This window comes from Danio aesculapii, chromosome 2 (genome assembly GCF_903798145.1).
Source record: "Danio aesculapii chromosome 2, fDanAes4.1, whole genome shotgun sequence".
NCBI lineage: Eukaryota > Metazoa > Chordata > Actinopteri > Cypriniformes > Danionidae > Danio > Danio aesculapii.
In genome coordinates, this window is record NC_079436.1 from 22416218 (window position 1) to 22439898 (window position 23681).

The 23681-nt window shown below is 36.1% G+C and overlaps 1 protein-coding gene across 1 annotated transcript; it reads left to right on the plus strand.

Annotated features, from left to right (window-relative positions):
• The first annotated feature begins 685 nt into the window (after positions 1–685).
• Positions 686–23563, plus strand: hfm1 (helicase for meiosis 1). The gene is made up of 40 exons (XM_056474944.1): positions 686–785; positions 900–1012; positions 3926–4145; positions 4282–4526; positions 4896–4937; positions 6660–6730; positions 6802–6934; positions 7108–7259; positions 7337–7414; positions 7525–7680; positions 7766–7966; positions 8072–8160; positions 9549–9592; positions 9694–9795; positions 9897–10042; positions 10170–10264; positions 10403–10536; positions 10614–10661; positions 10769–10849; positions 10965–11056; positions 11161–11267; positions 11359–11406; positions 11511–11608; positions 11734–11868; positions 12220–12305; positions 12452–12535; positions 13108–13265; positions 13355–13458; positions 13636–13803; positions 18186–18278; positions 18358–18467; positions 18613–18695; positions 19883–19989; positions 20528–20611; positions 21201–21239; positions 21788–22051; positions 22161–22230; positions 22969–22999; positions 23145–23278; positions 23355–23563. Exons 1-40 carry the CDS (start codon positions 715–717, stop codon positions 23419–23421), a joined length of 4383 nt encoding a protein of 1460 aa, XP_056330919.1. The 5' UTR covers positions 686–714; the 3' UTR covers positions 23422–23563.
• Positions 23564–23681: the final 118 nt, after the last annotated feature.

Here is a 23681-nt window from a genome sequence, read left to right on the forward strand (position 1 = left end):
TAATGACAAAGGGAGTCCTAGTCAGTTATTTAGATTAAATAACGTCTATAGCACTGCATATCACATTTAAATGTTTTATGTTGAGTCGTGGACACACATGTACATCAGGTTTGAACTGAGGAAACGTAACAGAGACCGTCAAAGGTGTATTTCCCCCCTCAAATATGTGTTACGTTAGGTTAGTGAGACAGTTAACAGTAGCAATATATCATGCAAAGGCGTTAACGTTACGTTTATTAATTTGAACTCGCGTCGCTTCCCGTTCTTTAAGTCCATGAAATATGCGTAGAGTATGTCTTATCCTAGCTTGTTCCTGTATTATGATATTGTTTAATGTCTTTATTGATGTCAACCCGCGATTTACTCTTCACATCTAACGTTAACGTTTCGCGGGCTCGCTAGCCGCCTTCAACACAGCGTCAGTTATAACGTTATTCGTCACAAAATGCTTTTATTAAGATAAACTTCAGAAAACTTACTATTAAAATTTTAACTATAGTTAATAATTAGTTAATATTTTCCCATATAACGTAGGACTATTAAAACAAACATTTCACCGCTTACTTGTGCATTAAGCTAATTATTTTACCTCAAAACAACATTAGCCAGTCAAATAATTAGCATTACATTAATATGTTTTAATGTCTAATATTGAAAAAGCTTAACATCTTTACGATACAGTTGTTTTTTTAGGTTGTCAAAGACACCCGCATTATGGTAGACTCAGAAGAAGGTGTATCATCACTGGATAACCTGTTTTATGACCGGCCAGTAATTCATAAAGTGTGAGTAAGGCCTTTACAGGACACCTGATTAGAGACACGTCAGATAGTTAATACGCACGTGGATAAACTGGCTATTGTTCTGATGACAACATATTTGTGAATGACTCTGTTTAGGAAACCCTTATGTCAGGGACAAGGCTCCTGGGTTTGGGATGCTCCACCATCATTATCACAAATACCTTCCACACAAGACATCCAGAGAGAGACAGCACACCCTACCTCATTTAGTGAGTCTTGCTAAAACTGAAGCAATAATAAGGTTTGATGTTTGGGCAGCGTGTCATGTCCTTTGTTAATCAACAATTTCAATGAAAGTACACAGATAGATAGATAGATAGATAGATAGATAGATAGATAGATAGATAGATAGATAGATAGATAGATGGATGGATGGATGGATGGATGGATGGATGGATGGATGGATGGATGGATGGATGGATGGAGCTTTTCACGCTTGAAATTGGTTACCCTCTGTCATTCTAAACCCCAAATAAACATAATCCTGGGTTATCTGTAATCACGTTTCACACTGTTCATACTACATTAACTATACATTACTACACAGGTATGTGCCAAAAAATGAGAAAATCGATGGAAAGTCCATTTATTTCAATAAATTGTTTCAAAAAGTGAAACTTGTGTGTTATATTAGTTCACTACACACAAAGTGAAATATTCCAAGCCTTAATTTGTTTCAATTTTAATGATTATGGATTAAAAATGAAAAAATCACAAATCCAGTATTTCACAAAATTAGAGTATTTCATGTGACCAATAAAAACGGATCTTAAACATATATTGGCCTACTGAAAAGTGTGTTAATGGACTGTATTATGTCCTCAGTACTTTGTTGGGCCTCCTTTTGCACTAATTACAGCATCACGGTGGCATGGCAAGGAGGCCATCATCCTTTGACACAGTTAAGTTGTTATGGTAGCCCAAGTTGCTTTGATATCGGCCTTCCGCTTGTCTGCATTTTAGGGTCTCTGTTCCCTCATCTTTCTCTTGACAATAGCACATTGATTTTCAATAGGGTTTAACGGGGTGTTTTCAGTCCGTTTTCTGGCCAATTAAGAACAGGGATACCATGGTCTTTAAACCAGGTACTGGTAGCTTAGGCTCTGTGTGCAGGTGCCAAATCCTGCTGGAAAATAAAATCATCCCCTCCAAAAAGCTTGTCAGGAGCAGGAAACATGAAGTAGTCTAAAATGTCCTGGTATTGAGCTGTGTTGACTGTGGACCTGATAAAAGACAATGAACCCACACCAGCATTTGACATGGCTCTCCAAACCATAACTGACTGTGGAAACTTCACACTGGACATTAAGCAGCTTGACTTTTGTGTTTCTCCGCTCTTCATCCAGACTCTGGGTTCTTGATTTCCAAATGAAATACAAAATTTGCTTTCATCTGAAAAGAGAACTTGGGACCACTGGGCAACAGACCAGTACTTTTTCTTTCCAGGCCAGCACAGACGCTTCTTATCATTTTTGGTTCGGGAGTGGCTTAACCCATGGAATCCTACAGCTGTAGCCCATGTTATGCAGACGTCTGTATGTGGTGATTCTTGATGCTCGGACACCAGCTTCAGTCACCCTTGCTTTACAATCCTCTCAAGCCTGCGGTCATACTTGTGCACGTTTTCCAGCCACATTTTCCCCTTCCTCTTAGCTATTAATATACTTAGATACTGCACTTTGTGAGCATCCAGCTTCTTTCGCAATTGCCTTTTGAGACTTTTCCTAATCGGGGTTCCAATGATGGTCAAGTCAGGGTTTAAGTCAGAGGTCTATCCCATGATTCTGAAGCCTACTAGGCCACACTGAGACAATTTCAAAGCTTTGCATTAATTAGCGGACTAGATTGAGACATAGGGAGCCTACAATGTTGAACTTTGATGATATTCAAATTTTGTGAAATACTGGATTTGAGTTTTTTCATCTTTAATCCATAATCATTAAAACTGATACAAATTAAGGCTTTAAATCTTTTTCTTTGTGTGTAGTGAACTAATATAACACACAAGTTTCACTTTTTGAAACATATTATTGAAATAAATGGACTTTCTATTTATATTCTTTTTTTGCACATACCTGTAGTATACTATACTGTAGATTAACATACATTTTACACAACAGGCCCATAGCCGGCCCATAACACTGACAAAGTTCAAAATTTGGGCTTGACATGTGCTCGTTTGTCCTATTTTTGATTGCTATGCCATCATAAATTCTGAAAATTACAGATAGAAGAAGGCTTTAAGACAAATTTAATTAAAAAATTTAATTGGACAAATTCTTACAGTCACGGAAAGTTGACTGAGACGGCCAGTTTTTTACTTGCCTTTTACTTTACTTGCCTAAATTTTTTTGATTAAAACAAGTTTTACCAGATTTCAAATTTTTGTCTTAAATGATGGATGATAATAAATTTGTATTTAAAAGTAAATATTTTTTCATATTTCTTTATTATTATTTTTTATTCAAAATGCTATTCTCATAACGTTATATCTGAAACTGTAATAATTTACAGTTTAAATGCAAATTTGTAAATGTATACTTCGTAATAAAATAGTATGGTAAGCACTTTGACAAAATTGTAGGAAATATTTTTATTGCATCAAAAAGTTTGGTTATGATCATCGTCCGACAAGCTTATCCAGCAAACATTTGTGCTTAAAATGTCACTTAAATGCAGTATTTAAACCTCGCATGAGGAGCATAACTGCAAAAAAGATCCACGTTTTCAGAAAAAAGAACCACCCCTTACAATAGACTGGCTATGGGCCTGCACTTCACATTCCTAAATAATTGGTTAAGAAATGTGGTGCCAAGCAGGGTTTAATAAGCCTGGTAAATTGCGATAATAACAATGCTTTCGAATTACAGAAAAAAAATGTTTTTAGACATGTTTATGTTTGTTTTTTGGCAACACAATGCTAGTGTTTTAACTTCATAACACTTTAGAAATCAATACTTGGTGGAATAACCCTGTTCAAAATAAATGTAAGCCTTTTTTATTTGTTCTTTGGTGGAAAATGCTCCAACATTTGGTATATTTAAAAAAATAAGTCTTGTTAGACATGACATATGTCAGATGAAATATTCTGGTGTTTTTTTTTTCTTTCTTCGTTTATGAAGGTTACTCTCAGAGATCAAAGACATTTCTGCCTCCTGCACAAAAACCTATTCACAATCCCACTGACGGTATCCAAGGTCAGACTGTGAAATCACATGAGCTGGAGGAGCCCGTTCTATGGAGCCATGAACCCTCTAGTGCAGGAGAGCAGGCTGTTTTCAGAATGGGTTTTGCGGAAACAAGGCCTTTACCTACTGCCAGTGCTCCTCCCTTTAAGACTCGGTAATCTAAGCTACATCTTGATTGAGTTAACAAAATTTTCTGTCGTAACAAGCAGTTCTTTGTGTTGGAAATGGAGACTGGCAGTAGAACAATAAGTTGGTAAACAGACTGCATTTATCTCTTCTTTGTAAATTAGGCTGTTCCAAGCTCCCACAAGAAGGACTTCAGAAAATGGGGAAGACGGTATCTCAAATCAGACGATGTCAACAACAAATGACACTGCTTTCCTAATTCAGGCTGCTAGGAGGACCAGCGGCCCACAGACTGCACATGCTGTTGCTGCCTGTAGTCCCTTTATTGGTTTGACCCAAACAGAGCAGAAATGTGATGTTCCCTCAAGCCATAGTCTTCATCTTGGTCTCAAACTTGCAGAATCTAAAGGTAATTCAATACTACAGCACTAATAGTTAACTGGAATGCATTGATGTATCGTTAGTTTACCTGTGGTCATTTAGCAGTCATTTATGTTATACACACCAAACCGTACAAATTTCCATACATACTTGGATAACACTTTATTTTAAAGTATTCTTATTACATATTTTACACGTATTTACTGTAATTATAATTAATTATGCATAATTACACACAAATAACTCTAAACCTAACCCACATTCTAACCCTATCTTATAGGAAGTACTTGTAATAAATTATTATTACTCAGTAGCTAAAAAAATTGTTAACTATACTTTAAGAATGGCTCCTTAAAAAATGTGTGACTATGACTTGTTTCTGATTTTGTTTTTAAAGGGTCTTCTGGAAAAGGAACACTTCGTTCGGTCTCTGAAATTCGTATCCTCTCCTGTTATCTGATGATACCTAAATTAAAAAATGTTAAGGACTTTGTTTTGTTTTCTAAAGTCATGATATTATAATATTAATATGTTTTGTTCCATGTTCAGTAGTTTTGAGGCCATTTAGAAGCTAGTGTACCCACCTTTATAATAGCCAACATTTGAAGTGGATAAAACATATTCATTTTCTTTTCGGCTTAGCCCCTTTATTAATCTGGGGTTGCCACAGCGGAATGAACCGCCAACTTATCCAGCATATGTTTTACGCAGCGGATGCCCTTCCAGTCACAACCTAACACCAGGAGACATTCATACGCTCTTGCATTCACACACATACACTACGGCCTATTTAGCCTTTTCAATTCACCTATAGCGCATGTCTTTGGACTGTGGGTGAAACCGGAGGACGCGGAAGAAACCCATGCGAACTCGGAAAGAACATGCAAATTCCACATAGAAATGCCAACTGACCCAGCCGGGGCTCGAACTAGCGACCTTAATGCTGTGAAGCGATCGTGCTATCCACTGCGCCACCACCACGCCGATAAAACATATTGTTATTGTATAATTAATAAAGAATTTAGTAATTAAAAATAAATTAATAAATATTGTAATTGTATATGTGACCTTGGAACACAAAACTAGTCTTAAGTTAGACAGCTAAATTTTTACCATTTATTATTTATTCATTCATTCATTCATTCATTCATTCATTTTCTTTTCGGCTTAGTCCCTTTATTAATCAGGGGTCGCCACAGCCGAATGAACCGCCAACTTATGCAGCACATGTTTACGCAGCGGATGATCTACTAGCTGCAACCCAGTACTAGGAAAAACACATACACACTCATTCACACACATACACTACGGACAATTTAGCTTACTCTGTTCACCTATAGTGTATGTCTTTGGACTGTAGGGGAAACTGGAGCACCTGGAGGAAACCCACACAAATATGGGGAGAACATGCAAACTCCACATAGAAATGCCAACTGACCCAGCCGAGGCTTGAACTAGCGACATTCTTGCTGTGAGGCACTGTACCACAACGCCACCCTTATTATTGCACCAATTTTTGACCATTGACAAAATTATTGATTTTTCTTTTATGCCAAAATCATTAGAATTTTAAAGGAATAGTTCACTCAAAAATTTTAATTTACTCACCCTCACGCCTTTATGAACCCACTGTGCCACCATGCATTCCTATCGTAAATATATTAAAACTTATTGAATTTTTTTAATAAGCATTGCCAAAAACTTAATTTGGACAACTTTATCAATGTTTAGAATTTTTTTGAACCCTCAGATTTCAGATTTTAAAATAGTTGTATCTCAGTCATGTTTTGTTGGAAGTTCCAAACAAAGGCACTTATGACTGGTTGTGTTTCCAGGCCAGAGTCATACATAATTGTTCATATAATTATATATATTGTTCAATACACATTTTAGTTTTTGAACCACTTTGATGAAAGGTTTTGATCCACTTCAAATGTAGTATCTGCAGGACTGCTACAACTTGTTCACTTTTAGCACATTAAACAAGTTCTTCAATACGTCAATGTCTAAATATTATATTTCAATAGGAAATACAAACATAGGAATTAGGATAACACATGTTATAGTTACTTTAACATATTTTTATGTCGTTTTTAGTGTACATTTATATCTTTGGACAGGCGTTGCATTTATTGTCACGTTTTCCTTGACATTCACAAAGCTGCAAAATTCAGAAGTGTGTTTAAAGATTTCCCTTACTTCAACTATGTGCAGTCCCAGGCACTGGATGATGTAAGTGTCCACCGTTTATATAATGTAAAGCTCATGAACACAGTATGTGGCAGATTATTGCTCTTTTTCAGGTTCTGTACTCCAATAAAAATTTTGTTGCGTGTGCTCCCACGGGCTCTGGAAAGACTGTGCTTTTTGAGCTGGCCATTGTTCGACTGCTGATTGAGGCTTCAGAGCCTTGGCACAATGTCAGAGCAGTGTACAGTGAGTTACAAATTGAAATGATTAGCATTTGCTGAACTTTATATTTACAAAGAGCTATTACAAACTACATGAATGGTAACATTTGAAAGGCCATAATGGGCCCTTTATTATGATTAAGAAATGTTATTCAGTAATTTATACCAAATACTGTTTGACTTTTATTTGTGCTTCAGTGGCACCAATTAAGGCTCTCTGCAGCCAACAGTATGACAACTGGAAACCGAAGTTTGGACCTCTTGGACTTAAATGCAAGGAATTAACTGGAGACACAGAGATTGATGACTTTTTTGAAATCCAGGATGCTCATCTCATTTTTACAACTCCAGTAAGTTCCCACATAATGTGCTGTCCAAACACGAAACAACTTTCCAGCAAATCTGAAGGCTTTTCTCCTCTTTCAAGGAAAAATGGGACAGCATGACTAGAAGATGGAAGGATAACTGTTTATTGACATCGATTCGTCTCTTCCTCGTTGATGAGGTCTGATATATTGCATTTAGCCTTACAAGATTCTAAGTTAATGCTAATATCTTTAAATAGATTGTGTTTTGTCAATGAATAACTTGCTTTTTTCTACACACCAACTTTAGGTACATGTGGTGAAAGACAAAACCCGTGGAGCCACTCTTGAGGTTGTGGTCAGCAGAATGAAAACCATGCACTTCTACCGCCAGGCTGTAAATCCCGAATCAAAAGCGTCCGTGAGATTTGTGGCTGTCTCAGCTTCCATCCCTAATATTCAAGACGTAAGTAGTTTCACCAAGTACAAAGCCAGCCAAATTGATTGGTTCATCTGTGTTCAGTTTAATTTGCATTGTTTCCTGTTTGCAGGTATCTGAATGGCTTTCGGATGAGTCAGGGCCTGCCACATGTCTGGAGATGGATGAGAGTCACAGACCAGTGAAACTGAGGAAAGTGGTGCTAGGCTTCCCTTGTGGAAGTAATCAGAATGAATTCAAGTTTGATCTTTCTCTCAACTACAAACTGGCCAACGTCATTCAGACCTACTCTGACCAAAAACCGACCCTTGTTGTAAGTGAGTTCATGAATGAAAATTTGTTGAGTCTTGTATACAGAAGTTGTTAAATAAAAAAAAAATCCCACATACAGTAATCCATTTGTTTGAAATTTGCACAGTTTTGCTCCACAAGAAAAGGAGTTCAACAATCTGCTTCTGTGCTTGCCAAGGATGCCAGGTTTATCATGAGCATTGATCACAAACAAAGGTACTTTAGTCACATTGACATGCTAAAAATACATGTACAATCTAAACGATTATTCAGCAGCACTACTTTTATATTTGTTTCGAAGAGATTAATGGTATGCACTGGCCAGTGTACTAAGTACACTTTCTTGTTAGTATTGCTTTATTTTGTGATAGAAATTAGTGCTTAATTGATCCTTCGCAAAGCCCCAGCTGCCCTTCTCACTGTCCGACATGCTTTTCAGTATCAGCCATGCGGTCCCCTATCTATTTGAGCGCTCTCCAGGGGAAATGGTGTATAATTTATGTACATATTACAGACTGATTTCAGACAAGAGCAGACATAAAGGTCTGCATTATGCATACAAGACAAATATTTTCCATGTGAGCATAAATGAAAATAAAATAAAGACTAGCTTTAGTCTACAAAGTATAATGATGGGAAGTTTGAATCATTTTCATACAACTACAATGATACAAATTGATTCCCTAATGCATAATTCCCAAACACATGCCAACGGGGGCATCTTGAACAAGACAGTAATGCATCTTTGAATATATAAGAGACAGTAAAGATTTATTGGGTCTTCAAGCTATGCGGTTTAAATTAGCTCACCTCACCTGTCATCTTATTAGTCCTCAGATAGTTCACTGGTTATTTTCACATCACATCTCCATAAGCTAAAGTTGCATATGCTGTCCAATAATCAGTCAATCAAGTGACAGTACTGTTGATTAACAGCTGATGATGAGGTCATCCACACAAACTTACGCATTTCATTCACTTTTCTTGGTTACAGGAAAAGATAAAATATGTGCCCAGCCTTTCTGGGCACCTGCTGTCTGCGTTCATATACGAGCAAATTTTCACCATTTTCTATGTTAATTGCGTTCATATACGAGCAAATTTTCACCATTTTTTATGTTAATCGCCAATGTTTATCTACTATGCCTGGTTAATCTAGCTGTTCTGTTTAGACGGAGAATGCTGCCCAAAGTGACAGGCACAGAATATCTGCGCTATGATTGGCTGGATCGTCTGTCAATCAAATGTCTTTGAAGGGTTAATTGCTGCAGATTTGTATCTTTAGTGAACTCATTAAGCATTGTGACATGGCACATTATCCAGCAAATATTGGTCAGAAGTGGTAGACATGGTCAGCAATGATACTCAGTTCAGCAGTGGTACTTCAATGATGCTCAGTTGGTACTAAAGGGACCAAAGTGTTAAAATATCTTTCACACCATTACACTACCACCACACCAGTGTTATGAAAACCAGTTTTTTCATTCATAAAAGTCCTGTGGTAATTTGGTTAGTGGTGTGGTCAGTGGTTGTTTGAGTTTGGAGTTGTCTGTTTATCTGTTACGCTTATCTTTTTGCTGCTCAGTTGATATTTTCTTTTGCAGAATGGTGAAAAATGCAAACTCTCTGCTTGATGCAAAACTCAGAGGTATGAGTGTTAATTATATTTCTTCTACTGTATGTTATTCATGATCAATGGTCACTGTTAGGTGAAGGTAAATTAAACATGTTTTCTTATACCTTTTCCAGATCTATTTGTTTATGGTATTGGATATCATCACGCTGGCATGGATGTGTCAGACAGGAAAATCACCGAAAACACATTTACATTGGGTGACTTGCCAGTTTTATGTACGTTCTGCAACTTTATTTTCACTCTTTTATATTGCGCATTATTCAGGATGCATTATCATACATATAATATATAGGAAAACTTTTAATTTTTGTTTTAGTTACAACAAGCACTCTAGCCATGGGTGTGAATATGCCAGCCCACCTTGTGGTAATCAAATCCACAATGCACTATGTTGGTGGTGCATGCGAGGAGTACAGTGAAGCTGACCTGTTACAAATGATTGGAAGAGCTGGCAGACCACAGGTACTATTAACAAATACTAAATCATTATAAAGACAAAATGCCAGCTACAATTTAAGAAGTAAAACACAATATCAAAAACACAGTATTCAGATTAGGACAGTACACACTTGCTTTGGTTTTTGTTTAGTTTGACACAACAGCAACTGCAGTAATCATGACACGGTCTCAGACAAAGGACAAATACATGCATTTCTTGAGTGGTTTAGACTGCATAGAGAGCAGGTACACACCTTCTAATCACATTTTGTTCTGTTATCCATTTTAATTGCATTTCTGTGCTCTTTAAAAACAGATCATATGAACAATTTGGTTTATTTGTTACTTATGGATTTGACAAGTACAAAAAGTTACTATTTTCAGCTTGCATACAAACCTGGTGGAGCACTTGAATGCAGAGATAGTTCTTCACACCATATCTGATGTGAACATGGCTCTGGACTGGATCCGTTCCACTTTCCTGTACATCCGTGCTTTGAAAAATCCCAAACACTATGGTAAACCTCAAACCATGGCCACCCTGAAGTTACAGACATCAACCAAAGCTCTTTTTTATTAGCCTCTCATTTCACAGGCTTTCCCCCTGAAGTTGACAAGTGTGGAATTGAGACTAAATTACAAGGTATGAAAAATGAGTAGCTTAAATCAGTGAATCAGTTGATATTCAATGGCTAAAGAGTCTAGAATGTGCTGCTGGTATAAAAACAACATTGACGTTGTGTGTTTCAGAACTCTGCTTGAAGAATCTCAACTCTTTGGCCTCTTTTAACTTGATTACCATGGATGAAGACATCAACATCAAGCCCACAGGTTACTCATAATGTTTTTTCTACCAATAATATATATAATCTTTTCTTTTTTTAAGTAACTCTACCAATTTAGCTTTTGATTACAATGTCTGTATACATGAAATGGTTGCCCACAGAGACTGGAAAACTCATGGCCAGGTACTGTGTCGCCTTTGACACTGTGAAGCAGTTCAGCATGGTGACTGGAACAGAGACCTTACCTGAGCTGGTAAGACTGTATTGTTGTTTCTTCATTTCTAGATCCAGATGACTGCTTCAGGCATACATCATACAACATATTATAAGGATAGAAATCATTTTCCCACTTTCTAGATTGAAATGATATCAAAAGCAAAAGAGTTCAGTGACATGCAGTTAAGAGTAAATGAAAAGAAAACCTTGAACACGGTGAACAAGGATAAAAACCGAACCACCATCAGGTCAAAGTTGTCTTCATCTTTCTAAAACACACAGTTAGAGTTCTGCGTGTTTGTCGACTAACACTAGTAAACTGTTATATTTTAATTTTAGGTTTCCAATGGAAGGGAAGATCAAAAGTAACGACATGAAAGTGAATTGGTGAAGTCTTGCTTTTGCTGTTTGGTTGTATAATTTTACCCTATTGATTGTATCTGCTGTAATTGTTTTCATTATTTATGCATGTAATTATATTCTCATCCTAGTCTAATACAAGCTCAGCTCGGCTGCATTCCCATTCAGGAGTTTGGACTTATACAGGATACTGGAAAAATATTCAGAAATGCAATTAGAGTTAGCAGATGTATGTTACTAACATGACAGTGCTTAATATCTCTAAGCTTTCAATCTCTTTGATGGCATGGTGAAAGTACAGTTTTTTGCCACTTAACAAAGATTTTACCAAATGCTTCTTCTGATCTCTCCAAGATCTGACCGAGTTTCTCTGTCACCACTCCAAATCAAACTTTGCAGCTCAACTCAACGCTTTAATTCTTGCCAAATGTTTTCGAGCCAAACTGTGGGAAAACTCACCTTACATCTGCAAACAGCTTGACAGGATAGGTAATAGTATACAGAACGCTTCCTTTCTATATGTGTCTGTGCTCTTTGTGTAGTCTTATTTTTATATCCTAATGGGGACTTAAACCTGAATGCACACAGACTCATGGGGACTAATATGTGGTCTCCCCGTGAGTAAACATGCTCAGAAATCACACAGAATACAGAATCACAGTTTTCTGTGAGGGTTGAGGTAGTGGGATAGAATATGCAGTCGGTACAGCAGAAAAATCATTACATCTATGTGAAGTCCCCATAAGGATTGCAGACTAGACGTGTGTGTGTATATAAAACCTAGAGTTTAATAAAAAATGGTTGTGTTGTGTTTTCTATAATTGGGATCTTCTTTTGTAGGATTATCACTTGCCACTGCTTTGGTCAATGCAGGTCTTACAACATTCAGCAAAATTGAGCAGACCAGTCCTAGAGAATTGGAGCTAGTACGCTGAAATGTCCTTTCAATTTAATTAATACAATTGTTTAGATAAATAACTTTTCAGGAAGGAGTCACAATGCCCTTTATCTTGTTACAGTGGTAGTACTAACACATTATAATATTATCATTTTATTATTCATTTTCTGGCAGATTGTCAACAGGCACCCTCCATTTGGAAACCAGATTAAGGAAGCCATCAGCAAACTTCCCAGATATGAAGTTAGTTTGGAACAGGTAAGATTTCATATTTGTAGCCTTTTAAACTCAAATTGTGAGACTACATGAAATATTTATACTTCAAAATATAATATCTCTACAAAATACACAAAACTGTTTTCACATACACATTAATATTTTACATATACATTAAGTAGTAATTTAGTAATTTTCACATGTACATTAATAAGTTTTAATATGAAGTCTTAACGGTGATAAGACAGCAGTTTAAATCGTCATAATTTTACTCTTTCAAACATTATTATATTGACCTTATTCTTCAATGCAGACGTGCGCTCGTTTTTGCGATTGTTTTAAAACTTCAGATTCAGCTGCCTATGGGAGAAATGACTAGGAATAATAAACCGCAGAACCGCAGTGCTCTATTAACAAGTGTTTGCATGATTATGAGCAAATCATATAATAAGAAAATATCAGTTTGCAACATCAAGCAGCGTAACAGGCTAAAATAACGTCTAAAAATGAATGCAAGTGAATAAGACCGGAAGTCTTGAGCCAAAAAGATTCAAATGGCTGCGCCTGCTCGTATGCAAAGAATAAGGTGAATGCAATGAAATATTTTCTTCTAGATTCCACGATACAGTCCATCCACAGCTGAGATTGTTTTCACAGTCAACATGAGTAACTTTAAGGAGTTGGCACTGAAGCGGACAGCACCAGACCACCATTATGTCACTCTTATTGTTGGAGATTGTGACAATAAGGTGGTTTTCCAACAAAAAATCTCGTAAGTTCTATGTGATTTAGTTGTCATTAGCGAATCATCTTTTTTGTTTGTTTTTGAATGATGGAAGCAATGCATGTTTTGCTATTAAGGGACACCTTGATCTTGAAGTCTGGGAGCTGGTCAAAGAGAATCGAGGTGACAAGATCACCAAAGGGAGAAGAGCTCAGCATTCATTTGATAAGCTCTGAATATGGTCAGTGGTCATATATTATGTCTGACAAACACTTAAACTAGTCGTAATGGTTTATGGATGATCACATTTCAGTATAATATAGTTTTTTTGGCCTAAACAGAAACATACAGAGCAACCTGTTCGCTGATTTCTGTTATTTTTGTAGAGTGAATATGTGAATATGTGTTGATTGTGTAGTGGGTCTGGACATACAGCAGGACTACAGCGCCCACTACTCAGGAGTGCAGGGTTTGCGAGCTAATTGCTCCATTACAGAGAAACCAACATGGAGATTTCAGAGGATTCACGACACAATGAAGAAGAGACAAGGCCCCACAGCCGCAACTCCCAATCCTTCACTCAACGGTCAGATTATTATTTGAAAATGATTATTATATATCAAAATGTATTATTATTATTATGCATTGACTAGAGATGCACTGATCGAGGTCTGCTGGTCTTTTGTCCAATTCAGCCGGTTCATCCTGTTAGGAGTGCTGTCATAGAGATACCCATACTTTATTGGCCATCTGAGTACTTAATCTGAAAATTTGTCAATACTTGACAAATTAATGCTGTCAGTAAACATAATGTAAAACACTGTACACTTCCTGACAAAAGTCTTGTTGCCTATCCAAGTTTTATAAACAAAAAATAATAACTTGACTTCTAGTTGATAATTTGGTATCAGAAGTGGCTTTTATGAAAGGCAAAGGCCTCTAGATTAGGCTTATTTTACCTAAATAAAATATGATCATGACTTGATTTTGAATTATTTAATTAGGACAGTAAGGTCTGACTTTGCTTAGACAAAAGTCTTGTCACTTAACAAAAATAATGAACAGTATAGAATATAAAGTCATTGTGCAGTGGAAAATTTATTAATATTGTGTATGATTCCCATAAGTTTGGAGGACTGCATCTATACGTCTCTGCAATGACTCAAATAACTTATTAATAAAGTAATCTAGAATGGCAAAGAAATTCCTGCCGGACTCCCATAGTTCATTAAAATTATTTGGATTCATCTTTGATGCCTCGTCCTTCATCTTACCCCAGACATGCTCAATAATGTTCATAACTGGTGACTGGGCTGGCCAATCCTGGAGTCCTTGACCTTCTTTGCTTTCAGGAACTTTGATGTATGAGAAGGAACGCTATCCTGCTGAAGAATTTGCCCTCTCATTAGAACATCCTCAACCTCCTGGTTTACCTCAAAGTACAGCGGTGTAGAGTTTCTGTAGAGATATTTGCCATGTCGTATTCATGTTAAAGAATTGGGTCACCCAAAAATGAAAATTCTGTCGTTAATTACTCTCCCTCATTTTGTTTTAATCCCCTGAGACATTCATTTATCTTCGGAACAGAATTAACATATTTTAGATTGTTCATCATAGACAAGACTCATAGTCCTGAGATGTTCAAAGTCCAGGAAATAACCCATAAGCATTATCAAAACATTCTGTGAGGTTTAACTTTAACCATCTGCTTCAAAATACGTTTGTGTTCACCTATTTCTTCTGCATTAAAACAGAGTGCATGTTTACTATGGGAAAAACAATATTTGTTTGTTGCACTGCCGTAGTAAACACACACTGACCTGACATGGGAGAGAAGAAATGGCTGACAAAAATCATATCTACAGTTTTATTTTGTCATATAAATGTGTTTTTAGAGCTTCGTAAAATTACAGTTGAACCACTTAAATCACACGGAATATTTGACAGTATTTTGGTTCCTGATTGTCTTGTGACCATTGCTGTATATGGAGGATGAGGGAGCTTATCTAAAATATACTATTTTGTGTTCAGAAGATGAACAAAGGTCTCTGGGATTGGAGGGACACGAGGGTGAGTAATTAATAAAAGAACTTTCTTTTTTGGATGAGCTAATCCCTCAATAATTGACCCTGTACCACATAACTAGTCATCATTTTTTAAGTTTGGTGGACTGCATCTATACATCTCTGCAATGACTCAAATAACTTATTAATAAAGTAATCTGGAATGGCAAAGAAAGCGTTCCTGCAGGACTCCCATAGTTCATTAAAATTATTTGGATTCATCTTCGATGCCTCGTCCTTCATCTTACCCCAGACATGCTCAATAATGTTCATATCTGGTGACTGGGCTGGCCAATCCTGGAGTCCTTGACCTTCTTTGCTTTCAGGAACTTTGATGTATAAGAAGGAACGCTATCCTGCTGAAGAATTTGCCCTCTCCTGTGGTTTGTAATATAATGGGCTGCACAAATGTCCTGATACCTCAGGCTGTTGATGTTGCCATCCACTCTGCAGATCTCTTGCACACCCTCGTACTGAATGTTATCCCAAACCATGATTTTTCCTTCACCAAACTTCATGAGTAATACACTCTGCTAGACATAACAGTCATAAGTGAGTTTAGAGAAAACAGTCGCATTTAAGTTGTCAGCATTTGCTCTACCAGAACAAAACAGAATTGGAAATTATGTATCTATAAACTCTGTCTATACATACAATTATTTATTAAATAAATATATATATATTAATATATTATAAGCATATGCTTATCTTTTGACTTTTGTGAAATAAGAAAAAAGGAAAAGCTATAAAAATTAATGCTGTTTGGGAGAAACAGTAGTGTTTATATTTTTTATGGAATAAAGTATATTTTTGTTTGTCTATGCTGGCAGTTAAAGAAAATCTGAATTTGTAAATTCAATTATAGTATTATCCCTTTAGAACTTTCTTTAGCATCTGTGCTCCCAAAGAGCATCTCACCCTCCAAACGCCATTGTCAACATGGTCTTCTGAGGCACAAGTAATTTATTATATAAGAAAAAGACTCGCGCAGCTGCTCTTACCGCAGCAAGTTTTCTGTTTGATATTTGACACCAGTTTATCAGGAATTGACCATTGTGTTTTAGATGACACATTGGATGGAGGGTGGCTCAGGGGTTAGCACTGTTACCTCACAGCAAGAAGGTCGCTGTTTTGCGTTCCAGCTGGGCCAGGAGACTTTTTTGTGAGGAGCCTGCATGTTCTTCCTGTGTTCGCATATAGGTTTCCTCTGGGTGCTTCAGTTTCCCCAATAGTCCAAAGACATGCAGTATATTGTAGTGCATTGATCACCAACCATTTTTAGGCCAAGAATACTAACCTCTGCCTTGCTGAAAGACAAAATCTACCCATCAAAAAAAACTTGACTGTAAAATATTTTTTTTTACATTTTTTAATAGCATTTGTTTAAGACCTGTAATTTAACATGTACAAACACTAATCTAACCTACTTTAAAATTTAATTGATGCAACCAAGAAAATATGTGAAGATGCACCTGGATGACATTTGGAAGGGTGATAATGTTTGGATGACAATGCACTGTGACATTAGCAGTAATGAGATCTTATAAGGTGCCTGTAAAAATAAAAAAATAAAGATTGGTAATATGATTTTTAATAACACTTCTGCAGGTAGCCTACTACATTAGCATTTTATAAACAAGCTGTAATAAATTTGTACTAGTACTGTAACAATAATAACTATTAGGGCCTTCATAATTATATACCAAAACATTATGATACAATTTAGCAATTTTAATTTTCATTTTGTGCAATATTTTGCAGCATCAATTCACAATGTCATAAGAAGGCAAACTGCTGCTTGTAGCTGGATATTATTGTGGCAGCTTAGAGCCCGACCACATCAAACGCGTTGTTTCAGTTGAGAGGCACCTTTTTAAAGGTGTTTTTAATTAGCAGTGAGATTTTGTGAGCTTCTCATGTGCCTTGAGTTTTCGCGTTTCATAAAAAACATTTATTGTTTTAACTCGCTGTGCTGTAGGCACACAGAAAACTTGAGTGTGTCGCAATGCGCACGCTTCGTTCCCTATTGGTGCACACAAGCCATGTGTCTCCATTTGAAATAACAAACTTAAGCGCACAAAAAACACGATATGTAAACAGTACCTTATCACTTTGAGGCTAGCTCCTTGCTGAATGTCATATGAAGAACTGTATATTGACATTTGAAAACAGCAGTTGGGTCAACAAAAATAAAGTGAGATACATCACTCTGCGTTTTTTTTTTTTACTTATTCTTCTGTCATTTTTGGGATCTACCGTTAAAGTGATAAAAATCTACTAGACAATCACGATTGACAGGTTGGTGACCACTGCTGTAGTGTATGAGTGTGTGTGTAAATAAGAGAGTTTATGAGCAGTGGGTGTTCAAGTGTTGTGTGTGCTGTGAGTGCTGAGTTGAGGGAGTGGAGAACAGTGAAGGAGTGTGACTGAGTGAGTCATTAAATGTAAATCCTGCAATATTTGAAAATCTTTTATACAATATTCCTATTTTGCTCATAAATTTAATTAGCATCTTTGGATAGAAACATAGTTACTGGTGTAATCTTCGCTTATTTGAACTCGCTTGGCTTCTTTGATGTTCCTGCTATCTTCCTTGCATTCTTCCTCTACTGTCACCCCATTATCACCTTCATTTGCGGTCTCTCTCTTGCAAAAAAAAAAAAAACATTAAAATAAACCAAGACTCTAAAATATATTCATACTTACTTCACCATATTTACTTTTTACTGTTTTTATACTCCTGTCTAGAAAACTGTTAATTAAATATCTGGTTGCTGCACTCCTCTTGTCTCTGGCACAATCAGTGCATCTCTAAATAAAACTGAATGAAGAATTAATAAATGGCTTAAATAATGTAGTAATATTTATGGCATGTGTTAAACATATTATATTCAAATTCATATAGACATTCTCTTCATGGATCAAGTTGCTCCAAACATGGTTAAGAGAAATTGCCATCATCTCTGCAAAAACAAAGAGCTCTGTAGACATGACTGCTGTGAGTACAAGAGGTTTTAGGTGATCCTAGACTGCTCTCCTTGTCTGTACTGGTTCATTCATGACATTTCTTTTTTTAGGCAAAATTGGAGTCAAAAGGACTGGACTACAGTCCAATGTCTCCTCATACCTAGACAACCTAAAAATGAGGAATGAGAAACTTTGTGAGACTCCTGTGAAGCGGTTGAAGGTCAGAATTCTTATGATCAGGATTGCATGTACACAACGGTCAGAAAATGTAATTCGTTATAACCTAATAATAGTTCAGCTGCATGCCAATATTTTGTTTTGTGAGATATACTGTATTTTCAATTGAGTTTTGACTTTCTCTTTAGATGATGATGAATAATGGCACAGCAGCTATAAGCATGCAGCAGTTCTCCTACAATCCCAAAGACACACTTTCTGCTGCCAAGAGGTACTCCAGTGTTTGTGTTATTAAACTTTAAGTTCACCTAAAAATGAAATCCCTGAGACCTTCGTTCATATTTGAAACAAAAATTAACATATTTTAGGTGAAATAGCTGAGAGCTCCCTCATCCTCCATAGACAGCAGGGTCCCAGACTCAAAAAACAAAACAACTTCATACAATTCATTTCCTCTGTGACAGTATAGTGTGTGTTCATGAGCACTGTGCACTGATGTATGCACACACATGGCTTTCTCTGTTTGAAACAAACCACAGGCACGTGCATCAGGCACAACTGAGCCTGACATGTGAATGTGTGTCTTAAACTGACACAGAGGAAAAGAGACTGTTGAATCATTATAAAATAATTATTTTAGATGTATGTGCAAACAAAAGTAATCTTGAAGCTTGATAATATTTCCACTGATTCACTGAAGGCATATGGACTGTTTGAGATTTTTTTGGCATTTGTCTGAGAATGAGTGCACTGTTGCTATATATGGAGGATGAAGGAGCTCTCAGATTTTACCAACATAGGCTCATTTTGAAAATGTAGCCCTAAATACAGTACATTACTGGAGGCTACATTTATGTAGCCAGAGGAACGTTTGGCTGCATTTCATCCTTAAAACAAATGCAAGTTGCCAGTATGATGTCGTTCCTTTTCGTGCTTACCAGCTGACCTCTTACCTCCATATGGACGGCTTTCCCGTTGTTACCAGTTTTGGCGAAGAACAGTTTCAGAAACCAGGTAAAACAAAAACAAAATCCAAAAAATAAAACAAACAACAGGGTGAGAATGTGGTATAATCTTAAAACGTGGTAAAAATCAGGCGGCCGCGATGGGTTTTCTTTTTCTGGATTGCTTTTCAAAAACTGTCAGTTTGGTTTTCGGAAGTGGGTGGGCACACGCGAGAGAAATTTGAGATCTCAAGAAGCATACACAACAGCCTCTGGTGGATTCGTGAAAAACACAAACTGCCAAAAACGTAGCTCGTGGGATGTATTTAGTGCTCTTCAGAAATGTATATAGGGGTACGTAATCAGAATGAGTCTGGGTTGGATCTTACCTCTTAATTTTGTGGATTAATATAAGATTGCGTAATAAATACCATAATTTTGTGTGAACCGATCCTTTATCATGTTTAGATTGGATTTTTTTTTTACATTGATGATGTTTTTATTTATTTTTAAGGTTTAAAGGAAGTCAGTGTTACGCTCAAAATGCATATCAAGTCCAAGATCTGGAGGCCAGTTTTGCCACTCCATGCCAGAATTCATCATCTGAGGCATGGCTTGATGGTATGCTTACTCTTAATCACATACACCTAAAATATTGCAGTAACCAAGATTGTGAGGTTGACTGCATGGTGGCGCAGTGGGTAGCATGTTCGCCTCACAGCAAGAAGGTCATTGGTTCAAGCCTCGGCTAGGTCAGTTGCCGTTTCTGTGTGGAGTTTGCATGTTCTCCCTGTGTTCGCTTGGGTTTCCTCCACAAGTCCAAACAGAAATGAATGAAAAGAAAAGAAAATGAATAAATGAAGATCGTGAGATACTATTATAGCTTTTATTTAGAAATCAGGATTTATTTTATTCTATTTCAAATTTTTTTTTTTACATTAGTTATTTCATTTGTGTGCTATTAACAGCCTCTTTCATTTCATGGCACATGAAACAAATGCTTGTTACTAAAGATATACTAAAATATTTGATATTAAAATATTAATACCAAAATATACTTTATTCAAAATTACATAACAGTGTAATTTTTAAGGACATTATCTGACAACGTGATGCTGGAAAATGAACTCTGATGTTTTTATTGTCAAACTATTTACAGGTTACATTGATGAGCTGGGAGATGGGTATATTGAACATGTAAACCCTGCATTAGAACATCCTCAACCTCCTGCTTTACCACAAAGTACAGTGGTGTAGAGTTTCTGTAGAGATATTTGCCATGTCGTATTCATGTTAAAGAATTGGGTCACTCAAAAATGAAAATTCTGTCGTTAATTACTCTCCCTCATTTTGTTTTAATCCCCTGAGACATTCATTTATCTTCGGAACAGAATTAACATATTTTAGATTGTTCATCATAGACAACAATGGTCCTGAGATGTTCAAAGTCCAGGAAATAACCCATAAGCATTATCAAAACATTCTGTGAGGTTTAACTTTAACCATCAGCTTCAAAATACGTTTGTGTTCACCTATTTCTTCTGCATTAAATCAGGGTGCATGTTTACTATGGGACAAACGATATTTGTTTGTTGCACTGCCGTAGTAAACACACACTGACCTGACATGGGAGAGAAGAAATGGTTGACAAAAGTCATATCTACAGTTTTATTTTGTCATATAAATGTGTTTTTAGAGCTTCGTAAAGTTACAGTTGAACCACTTAAATCACACTGAATATTTGACAGTATTTTGGTTCCTGATTGTCTTGTGACCATTGCTGTATATGGAGGATGAGGGAGCTCATCTAAAATATACTATTTTGTGTTCAGAAGATGAACAAAGGTCTCTGGGATTGGAAGGACACAAGGGTGAGTAATTAATAAAAGAACTTTCTTTTTCGGATGAACTAATCCCTTAATATTTGACCCTGTACCACATAACTAGTCATCATTTTTTAAAACTGACATTTGCACATCTGAAAGCCAATAAATAAGCTTTCCATTGATATATGTTTGGGATAGGACAATATTTGAAAATCTGAGGGTTAAAAAACATATTAAATAAAATGAAATTGTCCTTTAAAGGTATCCAAATTAAATTCTTAGCAAATATTTATTACTAATCAAAAATTCAGGTTTGATTTATATTATTTATGGTGGGAAATTTACAAACTGTCTGCATGGAACATGATCTTTAAATAATATCCTAATGACCTTGGTATATACATCGATAATTTTGGTGCTTACTGTATTTTATTGTTGCAAATACAACAATTTCCTACAAATATACCAACCAAAACCGACCTAAGACTGGTTTTGTGGTCCAGGATAACATATAATAATAATAATAATAACAGCAATATCAATGAAGCAGTTAACTCCACAAGTCATAAAACTGAAATGTTAAATCTTTTCAGAGATGACATTTAACAGTCAGCCTAAGCCACACAATGATGGACACATGCCCAGGGTCAGTCTTAATAAAGCCAGGGTTTATTTAAACCCAACCCACAGCACCGACAGTGGTCTTTTCAGGTCTGATTTCCCTGATGTGACATTTGACCTGGGAGTAAACTATTGGGATGATTTTGATGACAGAAACCTGGTTGATGCCAGCAATGTGTGTTGTGAATCCCAACAATTTAACCCGATGACAGAGCAACATCAGCCAGCACATTCTGGTTTGTTAAATTCATCTTATAATTCTTTTTCCATTTTATAATATATTTTTTGAATGTCTATATTTTAGTAAAACTGTGAAATATTAAATACATTTTTATGCATGTGGAGGTTTGGCTGCAGCCTCTTATTGTCCAACACAAACGTTGCAAGGAACTGAGAGTCCTGTCTTACCACAAAGGTAACTTTAAGGGCTTTCCCTCCTCTTTATTCCAACATCTAGCAGTGTTTCATTACTGTATTCTGATTACTGTATGTTGGGTGACAGTTTGTGCCATAGAATGTCAAATAGCATCTTTCCATTGACTTCACATATAAATCACTCGCACTTCATCTGAGTCTGCTTACTGCTCAGGCTGCAAAACAATTTACCTCCACTTTCATGTAATGTTATGATTGTGATGGTGCAGGTGAGACTCATTTTTCGAGAGAGAGTCAAATACATCATACGCTGCATATATGCAACATCTCATGTAAAACAATTAATTGCAAACTGTAATAAATATAATTTGATTATATGGTTTGGATATGGGTGTTTTATGAGATTATTGACATTATTTGCAAATAATTTTGCATTTAAATTAAGAATTTAGCAGGATTGCAAAAATTTGCGACTTTGTTGATTTTGTGTTGGATTCAGCGTTCACAAAATCGCGAAAAACTAGGGGGTCTGATAAAAGTTAAATGCAATACATTTTCATTGTCATAATAAACACTCTTTCATTCTATTAAGTTTAAGCTTCATAATTCCACAGTATTGATCTTGGTCAGCTATAATTCCACTCAAATTTCCTGAGGGATGAATAAACTGAAGCTGAACTTGACATTGCAGATCCTGCGATGTGTCTATTGTGAAGGCTGACATTGCAATTTAACCATGATATAACTATAATAATAATAATTATATGACTTTTTTCAGGGTGCAACCAATGGCTTTTACACCTAAAAATGTAAGTATCGTTAAATACTTTAAACATTTAACTTAAATATAAAAAATAATGTGGTGCCCTGTATTTTAAATATGCTAGAAAGCATAAAATGGATGGCTGTTTTTCATTCACAGTTACATAGTTTTCATTTATTGTCATTTTACAGGCAATGTGGACAAAAATGAACACAAACTCCCTCTCAAGTGACCAGAGTCAAGCCAAAACAGGTTCAGTCCAAAAAAGATTTGATTTTTTCTCAAGGACTGATGCAGCTCTGAAGGAAAACACACCTCTTAGCAGGTATTTCAAGATTTATTACATTTTAGTTTTTATATTGCAAGTTTACAATATGTTAACGTTCATTTAACTATTGCAGTGATCACACAAAGGAAATCAGCGATGAGGCCCATGTTTTTTTTGGTTTGTTTGATGGCCTTTTTTAATTGTGTGACTACAATAAGAAGAATCCAGGTTTCTATGATATTTGTTCATTTTATGATGTTCTTGTTTAAATACTACTCACTCTATAGACATTTTACAACAAACAGCATCAGATATGAAACTCCCTGAAAAATAGATATTAGTTATTAGAAGTTATTATTATTACATGTTGAAGAATAGTTTTCTGTTGACTGGCTATCCTATAAATACACAAAAAAATATGATTACTGTTCTTAAGTATATTAAAATGATTATAAGATGG